This window comes from Equus quagga, chromosome 1, assembly GCF_021613505.1.
Source record: "Equus quagga isolate Etosha38 chromosome 1, UCLA_HA_Equagga_1.0, whole genome shotgun sequence".
Classification (NCBI taxonomy): domain Eukaryota; kingdom Metazoa; phylum Chordata; class Mammalia; order Perissodactyla; family Equidae; genus Equus; species Equus quagga.
The window spans coordinates 106,551,584-106,568,484 of record NC_060267.1 but is presented as its reverse complement, the minus strand read 5'-3'; the positions used below and the strand labels follow the sequence as shown (position 1 = coordinate 106,568,484).

The following is a 16,901-nucleotide window of genomic DNA, read 5'->3' as shown; positions in this document are numbered from 1 at the left end:
AACAGATATGCCTAGAAGCGAACAGTTCAGCAGTGGACAGCTTTGTGGCTGGCAAAGCAGTCAAACAGCTAAAATGTGCCCTTTCTCTGTGCCTCTGTGGGCCAGAGGCACTGTCCTATTAATTGTTGTCATAATGAGTCAAAGTTGATTCTGATTTCAGAATTCTAGAGCGATCATTGTGTGCAACGAGACTGTAAGCATCGTGAGGGTAGGAACTGGGTCTCATCCGTCTCTTTCCCCGGCAGCTAACTTGGGGCGAGGTGCATACAAACGTACTTCCTGTGTGCTTGTAGAATGAATGAGAGTCTTCTGATGTGGGGCCCTCAAGTGAGCACGGTTGCTATAAGCGTGGAAACAAATTACGGAATGCATACAATATTGAGCCTCTCAGAAGGTTTCACAGCATTGGAGCCTGGAATCAGCAAGAGGCCATCACTGAGTGATGCGTGGTTATGGTGGGAATAAGGGATTCTTGGAGGCTGGTGGAAGACCTGGTTCTCTTCTGCAAAGAGGCCCCTGCGTGAAGATCTACCAGGAGGTCCATCAGAAAGGAAAGGCCCTGGAGTCGCTCTTGGGTGCGGCGGGCAGCAAGCTCCCTCAGTCATTAGATCCTGCACCAACCATGTGTAATGAGCGTGCTCAGAGACAGCCCGTACGACCAACTTGTAAAGAGCATAGCTTTACTGGGCTCAAATTCTGGCTCCTGCACGTCCCAACTTTACCTTGGGGGAGCCACGTACCCTCTCAGAGCCTCAGTTTCCTCATCTGCAGAATGGTATTTAAGAAGGGTACTTCCCTTCAATGGCTATTTTGAGAATTTGATGAGAAAATGCATGTAAAGGGCTTAAAGTCGTGCCTGGGACAGAAGTAAGTGATCAATAAATACTTCACACACACACACACACAAACATAGGTAAAAAAAAACCCAAGGGGCTGTATCATGTGTGTAGACAGTGAATGCTAAGATGTTGTGCGTGCCTTCACATTGGAGATCAGCGTGCTGTGGCCTCTGGCGGTGTGTCTTGGACTTTTGAAGGCACTCTCTGCAGACGACAGCTCCTTCCCCGCTTCCTCTGCTTTGACATTTCCAGCGCCTGCTTTCCCAGCAGGCACCCCGCAGTTACCTTCTTCAATTAGCTCCACGGTTGGAGCAGTCCTCCTTGGAGCCTTGGCGTCCGCCTTGTTGGATCTGAGCTAAAGGACGTTTCGGGGACGGTTCCTGGGGGAGGCACTCAGACGGTGTGGGCTGGAGGGGAGGAAGAGTGCCCTGGGACCTCCCCACCCCCGAGGTGCCACCTCACACTTTCAAAAAGCCACCGGAGCACGTTTGAGAAAAGTTAAGCTGTTTTATTTCACAGGATAGCTCCACGTCAAACCAGCAGGCACCATCAGAATACGCGACAGAGGATCCAGTCAGACACTCTAGAGGACGGGCGTTGGGTGGAGAAACAGGATCTGGGAGAGGGCAAGACTGATCATCACGGGGGGACAGGCAACCAGCAATTTCCTAGGGTGGTTTCAGTTTGTTTTTTCCTGACACAGTTTGGGGAGGAAGGAAACCGAAGGAAACGAAAGAGACCAGCCACTCTGAAGCAATCAGAACCGAACCTAATGCCAAACCGTGTAAACAGCCACACCGCCGGGGACTAGAGCCTGAGCGGAAACTCTAGCCAGAATCTACTTCCGTCTAAGGAAGGCAAAGTGCACTCTGGTTGTACTGGTTCAAGGAACAGCTTTGTTATTTGCCTGGGACAGTTCACACAGAAAGGAGGTGTCAGCAAGGGGCAGCGCTGGCCATTTGGCCAGTCCCAGAGGGTGGGACAGCAGGACACTGGCAGATCAACCTCAGAGAGGCCAGGAGGACTCCGACCTGACAGCAAAGTCCTTCTCTCCACTCCCCTGGGCAGCTCTGGGTACGTGGGGAATTCTCTACATGGCTGCTCAGAAGAGAGGAGTCCCCAGAGAACCGGGGAAGTTGACATGAAACGTCAGCATTAGCTCTGCACAGCAGAAAATCGGCTAAGCAACACCTCGGCTCACCCCTTCCTGCCTTTTCCTCCCTGCCCGTCCCAACAAGCCCCACAGGGCCCCCACCGTGGTTGGGAGCCAGCCATTCTTCTTTCTGGCTTTCTCGGGAGAATGAGGCATTTGCTCTGGTGTGGAACCATCTGGATGTGTGGAAAGTTAAGAACAGAAAGACTGAGAGGAAGAACCATTACATTAGTCCTTGTGGTTTTCCACCAGCCGTGTACGTGCGCTGGGCGCCAGGTAACCACCAGGTCATAGGAAGTCCTCCGCATTCATGCCTCCTGAATGAGAAAGAAAGATACCCAACAAGGCACTCCAAGGGCCTCCAACAGGGAAGGAAGCCCCACGCAAAGGCCCTTCCCCACACTGGCTCCCCTCCGCGTACCACAAACCAGTTCTGAAGTGTTTATAAGGCAGATCTCTGAACTGCTGGTTCCAGCCGTGGCCAAAGGATGGCTCCATTTCCCTGTGTCTCTTCCCACTCAGATTTCTTTGTTGAATAGAAACCTTTCGTCCCTTGGGAATCCATTTCTCTCCTGCCCCTTGGCCTGGTGACCTCAGAGAAAAGACTCCCAAGTCTACTTCCCAAGCTTACAATTCCCTCCAGTTATGCGCTCTGTCTGGGGTTCAAAAGGCGCTTCAAGGTGAGAAATCGTTAGCACTGAAAACAAGGAAAGGCAAGAATTTTTCATAGAATCCCACAGCTCAGAGCAGCTCTTTAAGAGGAACAGGGAATAAAGGGGGACAGGGGGCGTGGGGTGGGAAGCACAGCTTGTTCTCAATTTTATCCCAGAAAGGTCTTTAGCGGCAGCTGGGCCCCGAGGCCCAGGAAACTAGACCAGGAATGAATTGTCTTTGGTCAGTTTTAAATGAACATCTTGCTGGTTCATTCCTAAAAATAGACTGAACATCGGTTACACGTAAAGACAAAAGGCTTGACCTCAGGGTAAGTTGAAGGTTAAGAAAAGAACTCATTCTGTGAAGTAAAAAAAAAAAAAAAAAAAAAAAATGCCCGTTATCAACGAACTGATCAGTACAGCTTTCAGTAATGGTGATGGACAAGTAGGTAAACACCACTGCCCCTTGTACAATTGGTTATATTGAGGACTACTAACTAGGTTACTACATTTCCCCCACACTCACTGTACAGTTAGGTTTCTGGTATTTGTTTTTTACATTGATCTATCTACTAGGTGCAAAGATTTGGTGAGTGGCATTGACTATAATTTAACTGTAGCCTTTTTAAAAATTACAGTTTCACATTTTAACAGTTACTTTCCAGCATTTAAGCAAATACAGCAATATATAGTGGACTAACACAGGCAGGAGTCAGGAAGAGGATGCCAATGCTCAGAGACTATGGATGGGACCCGGTGCTTGTGGAGGGTGACATGCAGAGAGCCAGATGAGGAAGTGGGGGGAGGGGCACAGGAAAGGATTTTTCCATTTGGTTCTGCGTCAAGGCTCAGATTTGGGGCTGGATGAGTGGGGGGTGAGCTTCCCTAGATGTGAACTCACCAGCCGTTTCCCAATGGAAAAATAAGTGCTTAAAGAAAACAGCCAAGGCTCTGCCTTGAGGTCATTCAGTGAAAGGCAGGTCCACTTCAGCAAGAAAAAACAAAGTTAGTCAATTGAGACGAAAATCCACACGGTCTGACTGGTGTTATGCATATCAGGAGACAGATCTGTCAACTCAGATTGTCACTTTTCCTCTGGTAGTCATGGCAGAGCAGGTCACATTTTACGCAGCAGGCTACTGCTTTTAAGGTCTGGGCATATCTCTGGGGTAGAAATGAGATGTCTTGTGACCTGGCTGGACAGCAGAGTGTCCTTGCAAGTAAATGACTTTACGAGCCTGACACAGCCCCACTCTCAGCTATCTATTAAATCTTGGGCAAGTCATAGCATATCCCAAGGTCTAGCTTTCTTTCCTAAGCTGTAAAACGGGGATACCTTTATGGGCTCCAAGGCAGAGGGCTCCTAGCTGGTTCCGAGGTGCTTTCATTTCCAGGAGCTAAAAGAGAACGGTTCGTTCTAGGCAAAACAAGGAGGGTCAAGTTTGTCATTGGCCTCTCCCTGGCGTTCTCTTTCTGTGCCCTTTCTTGGTCCTTCCTTCCGCTGTGTGCTCTCAATGCCAGTCCTTCAGACAAGGCAGAATGGCTTACCACTCCTACACGCCCAGATACTAGTGACTTAACAGTCCCTCCCTCTGGGGTATGTTTACCTTTTTACGGAGGACCAGAGGAGAGGGCAAAACTTAATCCAATGGGTTGAAATGGGAATGATGGCATTTCAAGCGTCAATAGGTGATGTATCTGTAGGGCTGTGCTTCAGGGCTGTTAGAAGCTGGTAGGAAAATTCCACTGCCCACTTCTCCATTGCTATTAGGAGGTTTCAAAAGGAAGGTCCTGGATGGTTTTTGATCTAAAAGACTTACCCTACTAATGATAAGAAAAAGAACAATAGTGTTGGCACACTGCTTTCCAGTTTACACAGCTTGCTCACATTTTATCTTTATTCTCTTCATTTTATGGAGCAGGACACTGAGGCTCAATGAGGTGGAGTGACATGGCCACAGTCCCAGAGCACCTAAGGTGGGGTGGGGGGCTGGGACTCAGACACAGAACTTTTGACTCCAAACCACAGCCATGGAGACACACTCAGAGGCCTCGAGGGAGAGAAAGAGAGGAAGCTGGAGAACAATAGGAAGGAAGCCTTTGGCTTGGCATGAGGGGAGCGGGTAAAAGTGGTCCTGTTAGAATCTGATCCACCTGTGTCCCATTAGCCAGAAACAGCCCAGCTCTGGGAAATGAAGAGATCGAAAGAGGAAGTGGGAATCAAAACATTAAAATGGAATCAAACAAGGGTTCCGGAAGGTCTTTTCCCAGCCAAGAGGCAAAATACTTGAACATCATGCACCCCAATTCTATCACCGTATTTTCAATTACACTAAATGCTCTGGAGGAGGCGAGTGGAAGGGAAGGGAAGGGAGAGAGGGAAGCTATTTCACTTGCATAAACTCAACGGACGTGTTCTCTAGGTTGGAAAGTGCCAAGGGGCGCCCCTCCTGGGCCCCTGGTCTGAGCTGGGCACTTAGGGCCCATGCGCTTCATGCAAGAGGCACCAGCCAAGTGCGTCACGGCCTGATTTTAAATTAAAATGATGTGACCCAAAGCCTCCTTGCCTGTTTAGTTCCAGATCTGACACAGGATAATTAGTAGAAAGAGGAAAATAAAAACTTAAATATTTTGAAAATGGTATAAGTTAAACCTCTATAGTTACCACATTTATTCCTACAGCGTTTCTAGGTTCGGAAGTGTTCCACACCACTGTGTTGATTTTTCCTTTTTCCCAACCACACACAATACTGTGCTACAATGGGGCTTAGGGGGTTGCTATCCCCTTTTTCCACATACAAACACAAGAATGCTGTGGCCAGGGGTCTTCTCGCCAACGTCCTCCCCGTGCCTTTGGAGGTACAGTTGGCCCTTGGCCTCCGGGTGGAAAGGCAGGGTCTCTGGGGTGGAGGGGGTGGGGGGGTTCTGTGAAGGGTTCCCCACCTCTAGGGGCAGCCTGCTTGGGGTACCGCCTGCCCCACCCTTCCTGTAAGGGCAGACTGTTCTGGAAGGCCACGGCTTCTGGAGACAGTGGGAGACTGTTTTGTTTTTCTGCAGGTTAGTGGTATATTGCTTCATTCGCAGTTACTGTGGGCCTCTGAGTTCTCCCAGAAAAGTCCCTGCAGATCCCACCAAATAACTCAGCGGGAGATGTTTGGTGGCATGGGTCTGAGGTAAATCTAAGTTTCAGAAAAAGAAAAAGGAGATCCTATATACACTTAGTATGTGTGTCCAGATCTAGTATATGTATATAGATGCATAAATATATATATACACACACCTACAGACACATACACACATACATACGTGTATATATGCACACACATATATATACACGTACGTATGTACGTAGAGAGAATGTCGAGAGAAGAATTTTCCAGTGACGATATGCAGGCGAAGCCATTGAACATCTTGCCACAATCTGAGGAAACGCTCTGGTTGGGCCGCTTAGCTTGCTCCTGCGCTCCTCTGAGCGTCTGTTTACACTCGCGAGGGCTGTGGGATTCACATGGCTGAACGTGAGCTGCGGCCAGTGCCCGGCCTAAGCTCTGCACACACGTGCTCCCAGGCTGACCTTCTGGTCTCTGCTTGACAAGGCCTTGAGCACTGGTAAGGACGTGGAGGTCACAGAGGCCACCCTTGGCCATGGCGAGCCACAGCGGGCAGGGCGGTGCCGCCCATCCTGCAGGTCACATGGTGCCCGACTTGTCGGCTGAGCTGTTGGGGAACATCTTCTCGGTGGGCGTCACAGCTGGGCTGCCCACGCCCGAGCTGCTGCTGCTGCTGGACCGATGCTGGACCACGGGCCGCACCGGCCGCATGGGGGGCGGGCGCAGCTGGGCACCGGCCAGGCGGGCAGATAGGGCTGGCTTGAAGGTGGTCATCATCTCAGTGGAGGAGCTGCTGCTGCGGCGCATGGCGGCGTCGGGGTCACGGATGACAATGGTGTGCAGGGGGCTGGCGGGCTCCGAGCTGATGGGACCTGGCGGGTTCTTCAGGGGCTCCAGGGTATCCAGCACCACATCTGGCGCCTGCTTGACTGTGTTCTGCCTCTCGAGTTCCCGCAGCTCATGTAGAGCCGTGCTCATGGTCTTCTCGATGTCCTGGGGACACAGAGAGCTCTTGTCAGCACCGATTCTGGAGGCCTGGGGTCCAGTCCTTTCTCAGCTGCTAGCCAGCTTGTGGCTTCTTAGGGAGATTTCCCCACAAGCCTCATGGCTGTGGGGGAGATTAAATCCCCAGGGTGACTTATAACCAAATGGGAAAATCAACGTAGGTGTCCCCTGCACACTGCCTACAGAGCAAGTGGACTGGATAAGGGCAGGTTAGGCTAGTGGGTAGGAAGGCAGGCTCTGGAGCCAGACAAACATGGGTTCAAATCCCGGCTTTGCCACTTCCTCACTATGTGACCTTGGGCAAGTCACCTCACCTCTCTGAGCCTCAGAATCATCGTTTGTAAATTACAGATAAATATACTACTGACCTTAGGGGGTTGGTGAGTGTATTAAATGATACAGTCCCTGTGAAGAGTTTGGCGTGGCACCTGGCACACAGTAAGCACTCACAAATAACAATGACAATAACGATGGCAATAGTAGCTACTACTGAGCACCAATTCAAGCCCTTTCCACTAATAGTTCACTTAATCCTCACACTTAGATGGTAAGAACTACCATTATGCTCCTTACACACATGAGGACATGGAAGCTTGGACTGGTTAAGTAACTTGCCCAAGGTCACACAGCCACTTAGTAGCACAGCCTAAGTCTCAATCCAGGTGGCCTGGCTCCAGAGTTCATGCCCTTACCTATTATTACTTTTTTAAAAGTCCTTGCCCATAGAAAAAGTATTTGGAGGTTACATATCGGAATGTCCACAGTATTCACCCCAGAATGGAGCGTTACTTTCTTCTCTGTATTATAATCAGAAAACTGTTTTTTTAAAAAATAGAAATTTTAAAAAGTAACAAAAATCCACATCTGCCTACATAATCCCCAGGGCTGTTGTAATATTTAAGAGCTCATCAGTATGAGAGCACTTGGAATGTCAGAGAGATTACGGCAGACCCAGGACCTCCCAGAGCAGAGCCTGTCAGCCCGGGGGCTCCTCCTTCCATCTGTGCTGATTCTCAAGGCCTCCATTCCCCCTGAAGCCAAGGAGGGGGCGCTGGAGCTGGAAGTCAGCACTGAACCCAGGAGCCCTTGGCTCTGGCAAAGGGCCCGGATTTGGGGACGTAAAGACTCCTCTGCCCCTTGCTGGCTGTGTGAACGTGGGCAAGTCTCAGTCGTTCTGCACCATACTTTGTTCCTCTGTTGAAAGCCCACACGTTTACTGTGAAGATGGAACGAGATAATAGACATGAGGAAGCTTTGGAAACTGCCAGACAGTGGTCTTCAGACTCCCTTTAGCCCGAGTCCTCAGTTCACACAGGGTTTTACAGGGATGCCTCCACATCAAACAGATGCAAGAGGAGCTGAGCCAGGCCAGAGCCCACAGGCTTGGCCGCCAAGGGGACAACGAGGGACACCGCTGAAACCACTGCTGGAAGGTGCTGTGCACAACCTCAGTGACAATGATGACGATTAAGACACACTTGCTTCTCTGCCCTGAGGCAAATCTGGAAAAACTGAAAGTCTGGTCAGACTGAGGGAGTTGGAGCCTAGAGCTGCTCTGGCTGGCCCCTTTCCACCCCCAAGCCCTCTTTCACCTTCTCTCCTCCTCCTGTCTACAGGTGGCCTCCTGCCTGCCCTGGGCCCCCATGACAGGCTCTAATCTGGCCACAGTCAGGGTCCCAATCTATTATTTTTTGCTTTAAGAAACTATTAATAATTAGCCAAAGGCTAATCTTAGCTTTTATGCTTCCCCATGACATCTTATGCTTTGCCCCATAACACTGGCCACTTTAAGATGAGGCCTTTTGTGCCTTTATCCAAAAGGACTAGCTGTGGGGGGGGGGGGGGGGGGGTTCTGCATGACGAGAGAGATGGCAGTCCTCTCCCCATCTTTGCTATATCCCAACTCTGCAGTGGTAAAGTCTGCTTTCCACACCCCACTCTGCTGAAATGAAGTCCCCTACTGACATCAGTGCTCTCTCCACTCCACTCCAGCATGAGCTGAAAGGTAAAATTTTAATAAATAAAATGGGATTATCACCCTTCTGCCACCATCCCCACTCTACCCTGGCAGAGTGTGAGCCAGAAAGACAGAAAGCTCAGAGAAAGATCAGCAGAGTAGTTTAGGCGTGAGCCTTGCATTAGTCTGAGAGGTGATGCTGTAACCTCCAGCGCGGAGCTGCAGAGAGGCGCTGGGGGGAGGATGGACAGCGTGGGGAAAGTGATCACTTTTCACCTCCTCCCAAATTAGATCTTCCCACTCTGGATGGCAATGTTGCAGCTTCCCCAAACAGCCTCTTTAACTGGGTTCAAATCTAAATCCTAAAGGACATTTTGAGACCAAAGAATTTCAGGTAACTGCATCTACTCCTGGGGATTCTCCGCACCCCCATTCCCCGGGTAGCCTGCAAAGTCAAGCGCTCATCAAAACCGATGCTGAGCAGGCGGGAGGCTGTCCAGTGTCCCCTGAGCTATTTACATATTGTTCACTATGCTGTCCCATTTCACCTCTGTCAGTGAAGGAGCTCTTGAATGGTAACTATCAAATTAGAGAGTATGTAGATGTTTGCAAATGGAAAACGCATGCAGCATTTCCCAAGCGTTTTCTTTGGGCTGGTCTTGCAAAATGCTCTGTGAATAAAGGTCAAAGAAGTCTGGGAGATGGGGCGTGCCCTGTCCTCTTTCTTGGAGATTTATAATGCACATCAATGTATTTAAAGGTTCTAAAAAGTCTTGCAGACAAGTCATTCAACTTTGTCAGACCAGCATCCCTCCAAAACTTCTTGACCACACAACTCTTTCTTTCCCCATTAACATCCCATGGAACTAGTCTGCTGTGGGACCTCCTTATGGAAGCACTGGCCTAGACTGCATTTGATTCTGCATGTAAAGGACTCTAGGCCAGGCCTCAGGTAGCGCACTCCCCAAAAGGGCCCGCGGTAGAACTGCCAGGTGATGTCAGATGCTAGGGGGATGCTTCCCAAGAGGGTGGCCTTCAAGAATGGAGGGACCAGCAGGTTGCCTGGCTTGGCTGCTGGACCCATGCCAAGGCAATGATCTTCAGGGATCCCTCGGGAGTGGGCATCAGGACATGCACCAACACAGATCCTACGGGTGTGAACAGGAGCTCCAATTGCTGGGCGAGTTGTTCCTGTGTTGATGTTCCCTCAGAAACTTTCCTGGCCTCCTCTAGAACGCAGCCCCCAAGTTCACAACTTTTCCCTTTCCCCTTGTGACCAGGGATTCAAATGCCACTCCCCACAACAGAATCCTCACAGCCGGGAAGGTTCTGGTTGTCTCTTTTACCTTAAGCAGGAGATAACATTAGGGAGGGGGTACACAATGGGCCCCACCCCAAATTCCAGAGAGAAAAAAAATGGAAGCTTTTGAAAATATGATAGAACTGTCAAAAACACATGAAACCAGTTGTGCAAATTATTAAACAGTTGAAACAAATTGCTTCATAACAATTTGTTAAAGAAATTTGTTTGGTTTTCTTGGCAAGTATAAAAATCACAGATTTCTCATTCAGATTTTGAAAAATTTAGAAAATAAAGAACTCTAAGCACTTTAGAAGATCCTGGAACAGTCTTCCCTTCTGGCTTCTGCTATTTAGTTCCGTTTGTCCTCTGGGTCTCAGGTCGGTTCCTCCCCAGGGAAGTCTCTCCCTGCCTACGTGCAATCTCCCCATTAGGCTCTCAAAATACTGTGTGCCACTCCTTCAAGACACCCAACCCAACTGCTGTTTCACAGCTGTGTGGGTTACTGGTTGGTCCCTCTCTTCTCTAAACTGTAAGCTCCACCTGGGCCAGGCCTGGGTCCATTTTAGGTCATCATTGTACTCAGTGCTTAGCACAGTGATTGTCACAGAACAGATGCTCATCAATATTTGTCAATGAATGAATGAATGAACACATCAATGAATGAATGAGTAACTCAATCGTGCCATCTTGTGGAGACACCTGCGATTACCACATCCCTATCATCCACCTCCCCACAGGGAAGAAATGCCCCCTCCAGCCCTGGAGACTGGGGGTCCTCAGTCCTTACAGGATTCCTAGCCAGCGGCTGCACCCATCCAGCTTCCACTCCTCAAAGGGAGGTCAACAGTGGGACGGGAAGCCAGCTCGCCACCCATCTTGCCTTCCGGCTTAGCCTTGAGCCTGGCGTGAAGGGCCAAGAGGCTCCCAGCCCGCAGCCCCCTCTGGGGGTCTCGGCTAGCCCAGCCTGCCTTCCCGCTGGCCCTTACTTCTGCCAGGGCCTCAGCCTCCAGGGACTTGTGGTCCCCCAGGCTGCTGTGCCTGGTGGAGCCGCACGTCGACCTCATCGAGTGCCCCTCGGAGAGCGCCTTCTTGTCAGGGTAGTTGATGCTGCCGGCGCTCCCGAACGTCGCCATCCTCCGCTTCTCCGGGCTCTCGATCCTCCCCCGGGTGAGCGGGATTTTGTGGGGGCTGCTGGGGCAGGCGGCGGCCCGGGGCGGCGTGTCTATGCTGGGGCCCAGGCCCCGGGGCGGGCTGTGCGTGTCGCCCCCGCTTCGGCGCCTGGGGATGGCCGCTCCATCGGATCGTAACCGCACTCTGCAAAGGAGCCAGGGGGCGGGGGCATGGGGCAGAGGTCAACCCTGGCAAGTCCCAGAACGGGTCAGCCAACCCCCAGGCCACGCGCTACACTCTAGTCTAGGGAGTGGGTATAGTAAAGCCTCATTCAGCCAGACTCGGCAATTCCTCCAGGAGAACTGTGGCCGAGCGCTGGCTCGGCGGCACGGGGCCCTTTCCCCTGGGCACATGATGGCATCGCAGCTTTCTGCCTCCAAGCCGCAGACAGCGGTGCTAACTACACCGTGAATCTTGTCTACGGATTAAGTCAAGGCCAGGAGGCTTTCAACCTGGGAACGCTTAGGGGATGGTTAGTTGGGTTCATGATACGTTTTTAAGCGGTTTAGACATTGCCACGATTCTGAAGGGCTTCTAATCGGTCTGAAGCGTTGAGGCTTGACTGTACCAGAAAGTTACTAACTCCCTGCAAGCACAGGAGGGCCCCCCTGGGAACCCCACACAGTCCAGTGTTGCCGCCCACCCCCAATCTCCCCAGCAATAGGGCTATTTCTAGGAGGCTTTTCTAGATCTTGGGAAACTAGTCATTCAAGAGTGAAAATTGCATGGGACACGCCTTCCGTGCACTCAGTCGCCTTTCACCCTTCAGGGCAGCTCTGGTGGAATGAAAAGGGGACTAGAGTGTCAACCAGGAGGGCGAGTCCTTGTCCTGTCTCTGTCACAGACTTTCCTGTGTCCTCTTTCAGACTCATTTTATTAATCTGTTAAATGGGTGTACCGGTCCTCGCCCACCTTTGAGTGAGGTTCAGTGGGTGTGAAAGTACTTTTCAGACAAGGGGTTCTACCCACAGGAGATTTTGCTATGTCCTAGGGAGGTCACCAAAGATTCTAAGGCAGCTGTGAGGGGAGGGAAGGCTGGAAGTGGCAAGGGGGTGGGGAAGAGGGGCAGAGCGGTTGTGACCAGGGGACCAAGCTCAGCGTGGTCAGCAGCACTTCAGTTCCCAGTGCCCCCGCCAAGCTAAGCACTGCCTGTGGGTACCCCAACAGGACCAAAGCATAGGTGTTGGAGAGGAAGAGGTACTGAGAAAGAAAGGGCAGGAAGAAGGCGGGGAGGGAGGCAAGAGGGAGAGGAAGGCGAGCAGGAGAAGACATGGCCCCCAGAAGTCACCTGTGACTGTCATCTACCTAACCCAACCTTCTACTTTCCCCCTTATTCCATCATCTACGGCCGTGCCCTGAACTGAAGAGAATGTGGTGAAAAGAGGCATGAGGACTCCTGCTGAAATAACTTCATGAGTCTACGTTCCCATCACGGCTAGGTCTTTGGCTGTCTCTGCAAGTACCCGTATGTGTGGGTTGATCCCATGACCTATCCACCAAAAAAACAGAGAATATGACGTTTTGAGAATCTGAGTAAGAAAGTAGTGAGAAACTCAGCTTTTCTTTTTTCTTTTCTTTTCATCTCTTTTCCTTATTTTATTATTTTTTAATAACCACATTCTTTGGACTATACCTGTATGCAGCATGATGAGCGCAGCTCCTTGCCTGGCAGAAAGGTCATGTGACACAGCCCAGCCCAGTCCACACAGGAGGAGTGGAGAAATCGGCAAATGTGCTCCCACCAAATAGGGGGGTGAGCAGAGTGTCAATTTCCCCCGCCCCCGTGAGTGGGTGTGAGTTTTCTGTTTATGTAGCGCACTTCAGGGAGTCCGCAAGCTCTAAATTCTTAAATATAACAGCTTAGGTCTTCTACAGAAAGTGGAGGAGGTGCAAGAACCAGAGAGAAGGAGCAAAAATACTTGCCAATTTGTAACTCTCTCTCTCCCCCATTTATTATTATTTTTTTTAAATAGAAAGCACTGATTTGCCAATAAATGTCCTTCCTTCTCCTTCTCTACCCCAGACCCCAAGCTGGATGGTTTTGTACCTGGCATTCTTGGGCCAGTTCCAGCCAGCCTACCCCGGTATGCCCCATCTGACACCTGTGGGAACAAAGGGCCACAACAGCCTCCCGCTCTCCCTCCTGCCCCCTCACTTCTCCCTAACCAGACAGGAAGGGCATGCCACTAGCAGGAAAAAATGAATCTGCATTTCCTACCGGCCCATCACCCCCCCAAAGCCGTAATCTGAGATGTGCTCTGTGGGGGACTGGAGGTCGTTTTTGGAGGAGGCCTTGTCATCCAGCAGCGGCCCGCTGCTGGCCTCACTGTCAGCCTTTTGGCTCAGGCTGTCCGAGAAGGCATCGTCCCTGGGGAGAAGGAGAGATGGGAATTAGGAGTGCTTTGCTCCAGAGAACCCAGGATGTGCAGGGCTCCTTGAGACCTGCCTGAGGGGCTGAATCAACACACACTGTATGCTTAATTTACGCCCACAGCTCGGGAGGAGCCACTTTCCACTCTGTGCGTGCTTACGACCACGCATGCCCCCTACCACACTCCTTGGTCAGTTTCTCCAGCGGGAGACCCTCCTCTGTGCCACCACCCCCATGCCAACTTTCTCCTTTCCCCTTGGCTAGGTTGGTCCTCTCTCCCAGGCTACTCCAGGCTAGGACAAGCTAAATGCTGGAGGGTGTGATGGAGAAATGGGGGGAGGAGCCTGCAAGCTGAGCACTGGGCACAGAGTCTCCATGTGGCTCCAAGAGAAGCAGTTTAGGGCTAAGTGAGGGAGGAAGAAGGTACCTCCCCGCCACACCTCCCCACCCCACCCAGGGCGGGCGACAATTGTGAGGTGGCTTCAGCTTGTTGGGGGGTCCTGCCAACCTCCTCCCACTGCTCTCTCCCTTCCAGTGCCCTCTCCCTGGGGCACATCAGAGGCTTGGGGACATCAGAGGGCTGCTGACGGCCCTCCACTGTGGCATTCCTCTTGGGGTTTGCTTGGCCCTGGACTTTTCTCTGGCTTCAGACCATCCCTTCTACCATCAAAACTTATGCTTTTGGTCCCCTTCCCTTGAGGTCTAGCTAGTGGCTGCTTCCTCCATAAATCAGTGCCGTCTAAGCCTGACCAGAGCTCGAAGGGAATGTGTGTGCAGGAACCTTCAAAGGCTTTCAGAGAACGGAGGGGGTCCACTTTCTGGGCCTTCCAGTAGGCCTAGGTATTTGAGATACAGGACTTTTTTTTAATGCCTGAAATTATTATTTTTTAAATAATACCCTATTAACTGGAAATGAGAGGATGATTGTTTCTGCCCATCCTCTGAGAAAGCCACCATGGGGGAAGAGAATAGTGGGCAGTGAAAGGGGCGGTGCGCTGGCCACTGGCTACAGGGAAGGCCCAGGAGAGTGGAGGCATATGACAAGATCCACTGGACACTGAGAATCATAATGGGTGATGAATACTCTGGAGGATGTCAGATGGGTCAGGACGGTGGGCCAAGGGCGTCAAATGCTGTCTCTGTGTACTCTGAAGGATAAGTAGCTTGCTTATTTGTTAAGCGGATCACCATTTAAGGAGAAGTAAGATATAACCCATTCTTACAGAAGGCCAACTATATCAGGGACAGCAAACTGCTGGCATACAACCCAGCATTCCCCTTCCTGTGCCCATTCTAGACATCACTAATCGATTACAGCATTCATCACAGAACGTCCCGGCTCCCACTCACATGTCCTGTACGACTATGTACTGATGAGGGATGAGTCCATCCACACCATTGTGACGACCCTCCCACCAGTCCTCCGAGGCACGGTGGTACAGGAGCAGTGAGGCCCCCTTCTTGAAGGACAGTTCACGCGGTGACCGCCCCACGTAGTCAAACTTGGCGATGGCCTCGATCTGCTCCACTTCTGGAAGGAAAGCAAGGGAAAGAGCATCCACGAGGTCAGCAGAAGGGCAGCCCAGGAGTCCTGCCCAGATGGCCCTGACGTCTAAGGAGAAGGACAGACGGCAAGCCTGGTGGAAACAGTGTGGGCTGGGGCTCAGGACGCTGGGGTTCTAGGCTCACACTGGCTCCTGGAGGATTCTGTGACTGCAGACGGGCCATCTAACTTCTCACAATGTAAAGTGGGGCTGACATACCAGGTCCCCATTTCCACTGTCCCTCTCGTTCTCTGCTTTTTAAAACATTAAAACAATATTATAAAAAATTTCTTTTTCTTCTACACCTTGATACAAGTTCTGTTTCCATTTCTCCATGAACCTTTTCCGTCTTTGTCCACTTATACTTTTAGTGTTCTTACCTTTTGGGAGGTCAAACAGATGGTGTATGGGGACTCCCATCGTGCAAAATGTTGTAGACAAATTTTAGGGTTCCCAGAATTCTTCAAAGCTCATCGTTATGGACTGAATTCTGTCTCCCCACTCAAGTCCACGTGTTGAAGCCCCAACCCCCAATGATGCTGTCTGGAGATGAGGTGTTCCGGAAGTCACTGAGGTTAAAGGAGGTCATGGGGTGGGGCCCTAATCTGACAGGGCTGGTGTCCCTTTAAGAAGAGGAAGAGACACCAGAGATCCCTCTTCCTTTCTCTGCATGCACACAGAGGAGAGGCTAGGTGAGGACACAGTGATAAGGCAGCTGTCTACCAGCCAGGAGGAGAGGCCTCACAGAAACCAACCCTGATGGCACCCTAATCTTGGACTTCCAGCCTCCAGAACTGTGAGGAAATAAAAGTCTGTTGTGGAGGCCGCCCCGTCTGTGGGATTCTGTTATGGCAGCCTGAGCTGACTAACACACTCATCCATGGGCTTAATTTTGGGGGAGGGAGAATTCTTACTGGGGACAGAACTCAAGCATATTTCTTTGCACACTCATCAAACCAGGAGTCTTCTCTGGTCAGGGACAAGCCCTGACCGGGTTAAGCAATAAGGACATGGCTCTTGCCCTCGAGGCACTTGTACTGCCCAGCTCTGTCCCCTCGTGTCTGCACAACCTGAGGCAGGTTACATAACCTCTGTTCACCTCAGTTGCCTTTAGGAGGATTAAAAGATAATGCATGAAAGAAGACATACAGATGGCCAACAGCACATGAAAAGGCGCTCAACATCACTCATCATCAGGGAAACGCAAATCAAAACCACAATGAGCTATCACCTCACATCTGCTAGGATGGCTATTATCAAAAAGACAAGAAATAACAAGTGTTGGAGAGGATGTGGAGAAGAGAGAATTCTTGTGTTCCACTGGCAGAAATGTAACCTGATGCAGCCACTATGGACAACAGTTATGGTGGTTCCTCAAAAAATTAAAAATAGAACTACCATACGATCCAGCAATTCTGCTTCTGGATATTTATTATTATTTATTTCATTTTACAGCAAATGAAAACACTAGCTTGAAAAGATATCTGCACTCCCTGTTCATTGCAGCGTTATTTACAAGAGCCAAGATAGGGAAACAGCCTAAGTGTCCACCCATGGACAAACAGATAAAGAAGATGTGGTATATATATTTATAAGTATACACACACACACACACACACACACACACACAGTGGAATACCATTTGCTACAATATGGATGGACCTTGAGGGTATTAAGCTAAGTGAAATAACTCAGACAGAGAAAGACAAATACCGTATGATCTCACTGATATGTGGAATCTAAAAAAAACAAAAACAAACTGAACTCATAGATAGAACAGATGGGTGGTTGCCAGA

At 50.5% G+C, this 16,901-nt stretch overlaps 1 protein-coding gene across 4 annotated transcripts in view; it reads right to left on the bottom strand.

Moving 5' to 3' along the window:
- Nucleotides 1-1,326: 1,326 nt before the first annotated feature.
- The window catches only part of SRGAP3 (SLIT-ROBO Rho GTPase activating protein 3), a 245,278-nt gene continuing 229,703 nt past the window's right edge, over nucleotides 1,327-16,901 (bottom strand). For 3 of the 4 annotated variants that reach the window (XM_046640981.1, XM_046640989.1, XM_046640987.1), the window contains exons 19-22: nucleotides 14,912-15,092; nucleotides 13,409-13,558; nucleotides 11,007-11,334; nucleotides 1,327-6,748 (exon numbers count right to left, since the gene is read on the bottom strand). In XM_046640981.1, the coding sequence (XP_046496937.1) occupies nucleotides 6,335-6,748; nucleotides 11,007-11,334; nucleotides 13,409-13,558; nucleotides 14,912-15,092 (1,073 nt within the window). In that variant the 3' untranslated portion in view covers nucleotides 1,327-6,334. The remainder of the gene's footprint in view (nucleotides 6,749-11,006; nucleotides 11,335-13,408; nucleotides 13,559-14,911; nucleotides 15,093-16,901) is intronic. The other variant, XM_046640994.1, reaches the window with a different exon arrangement.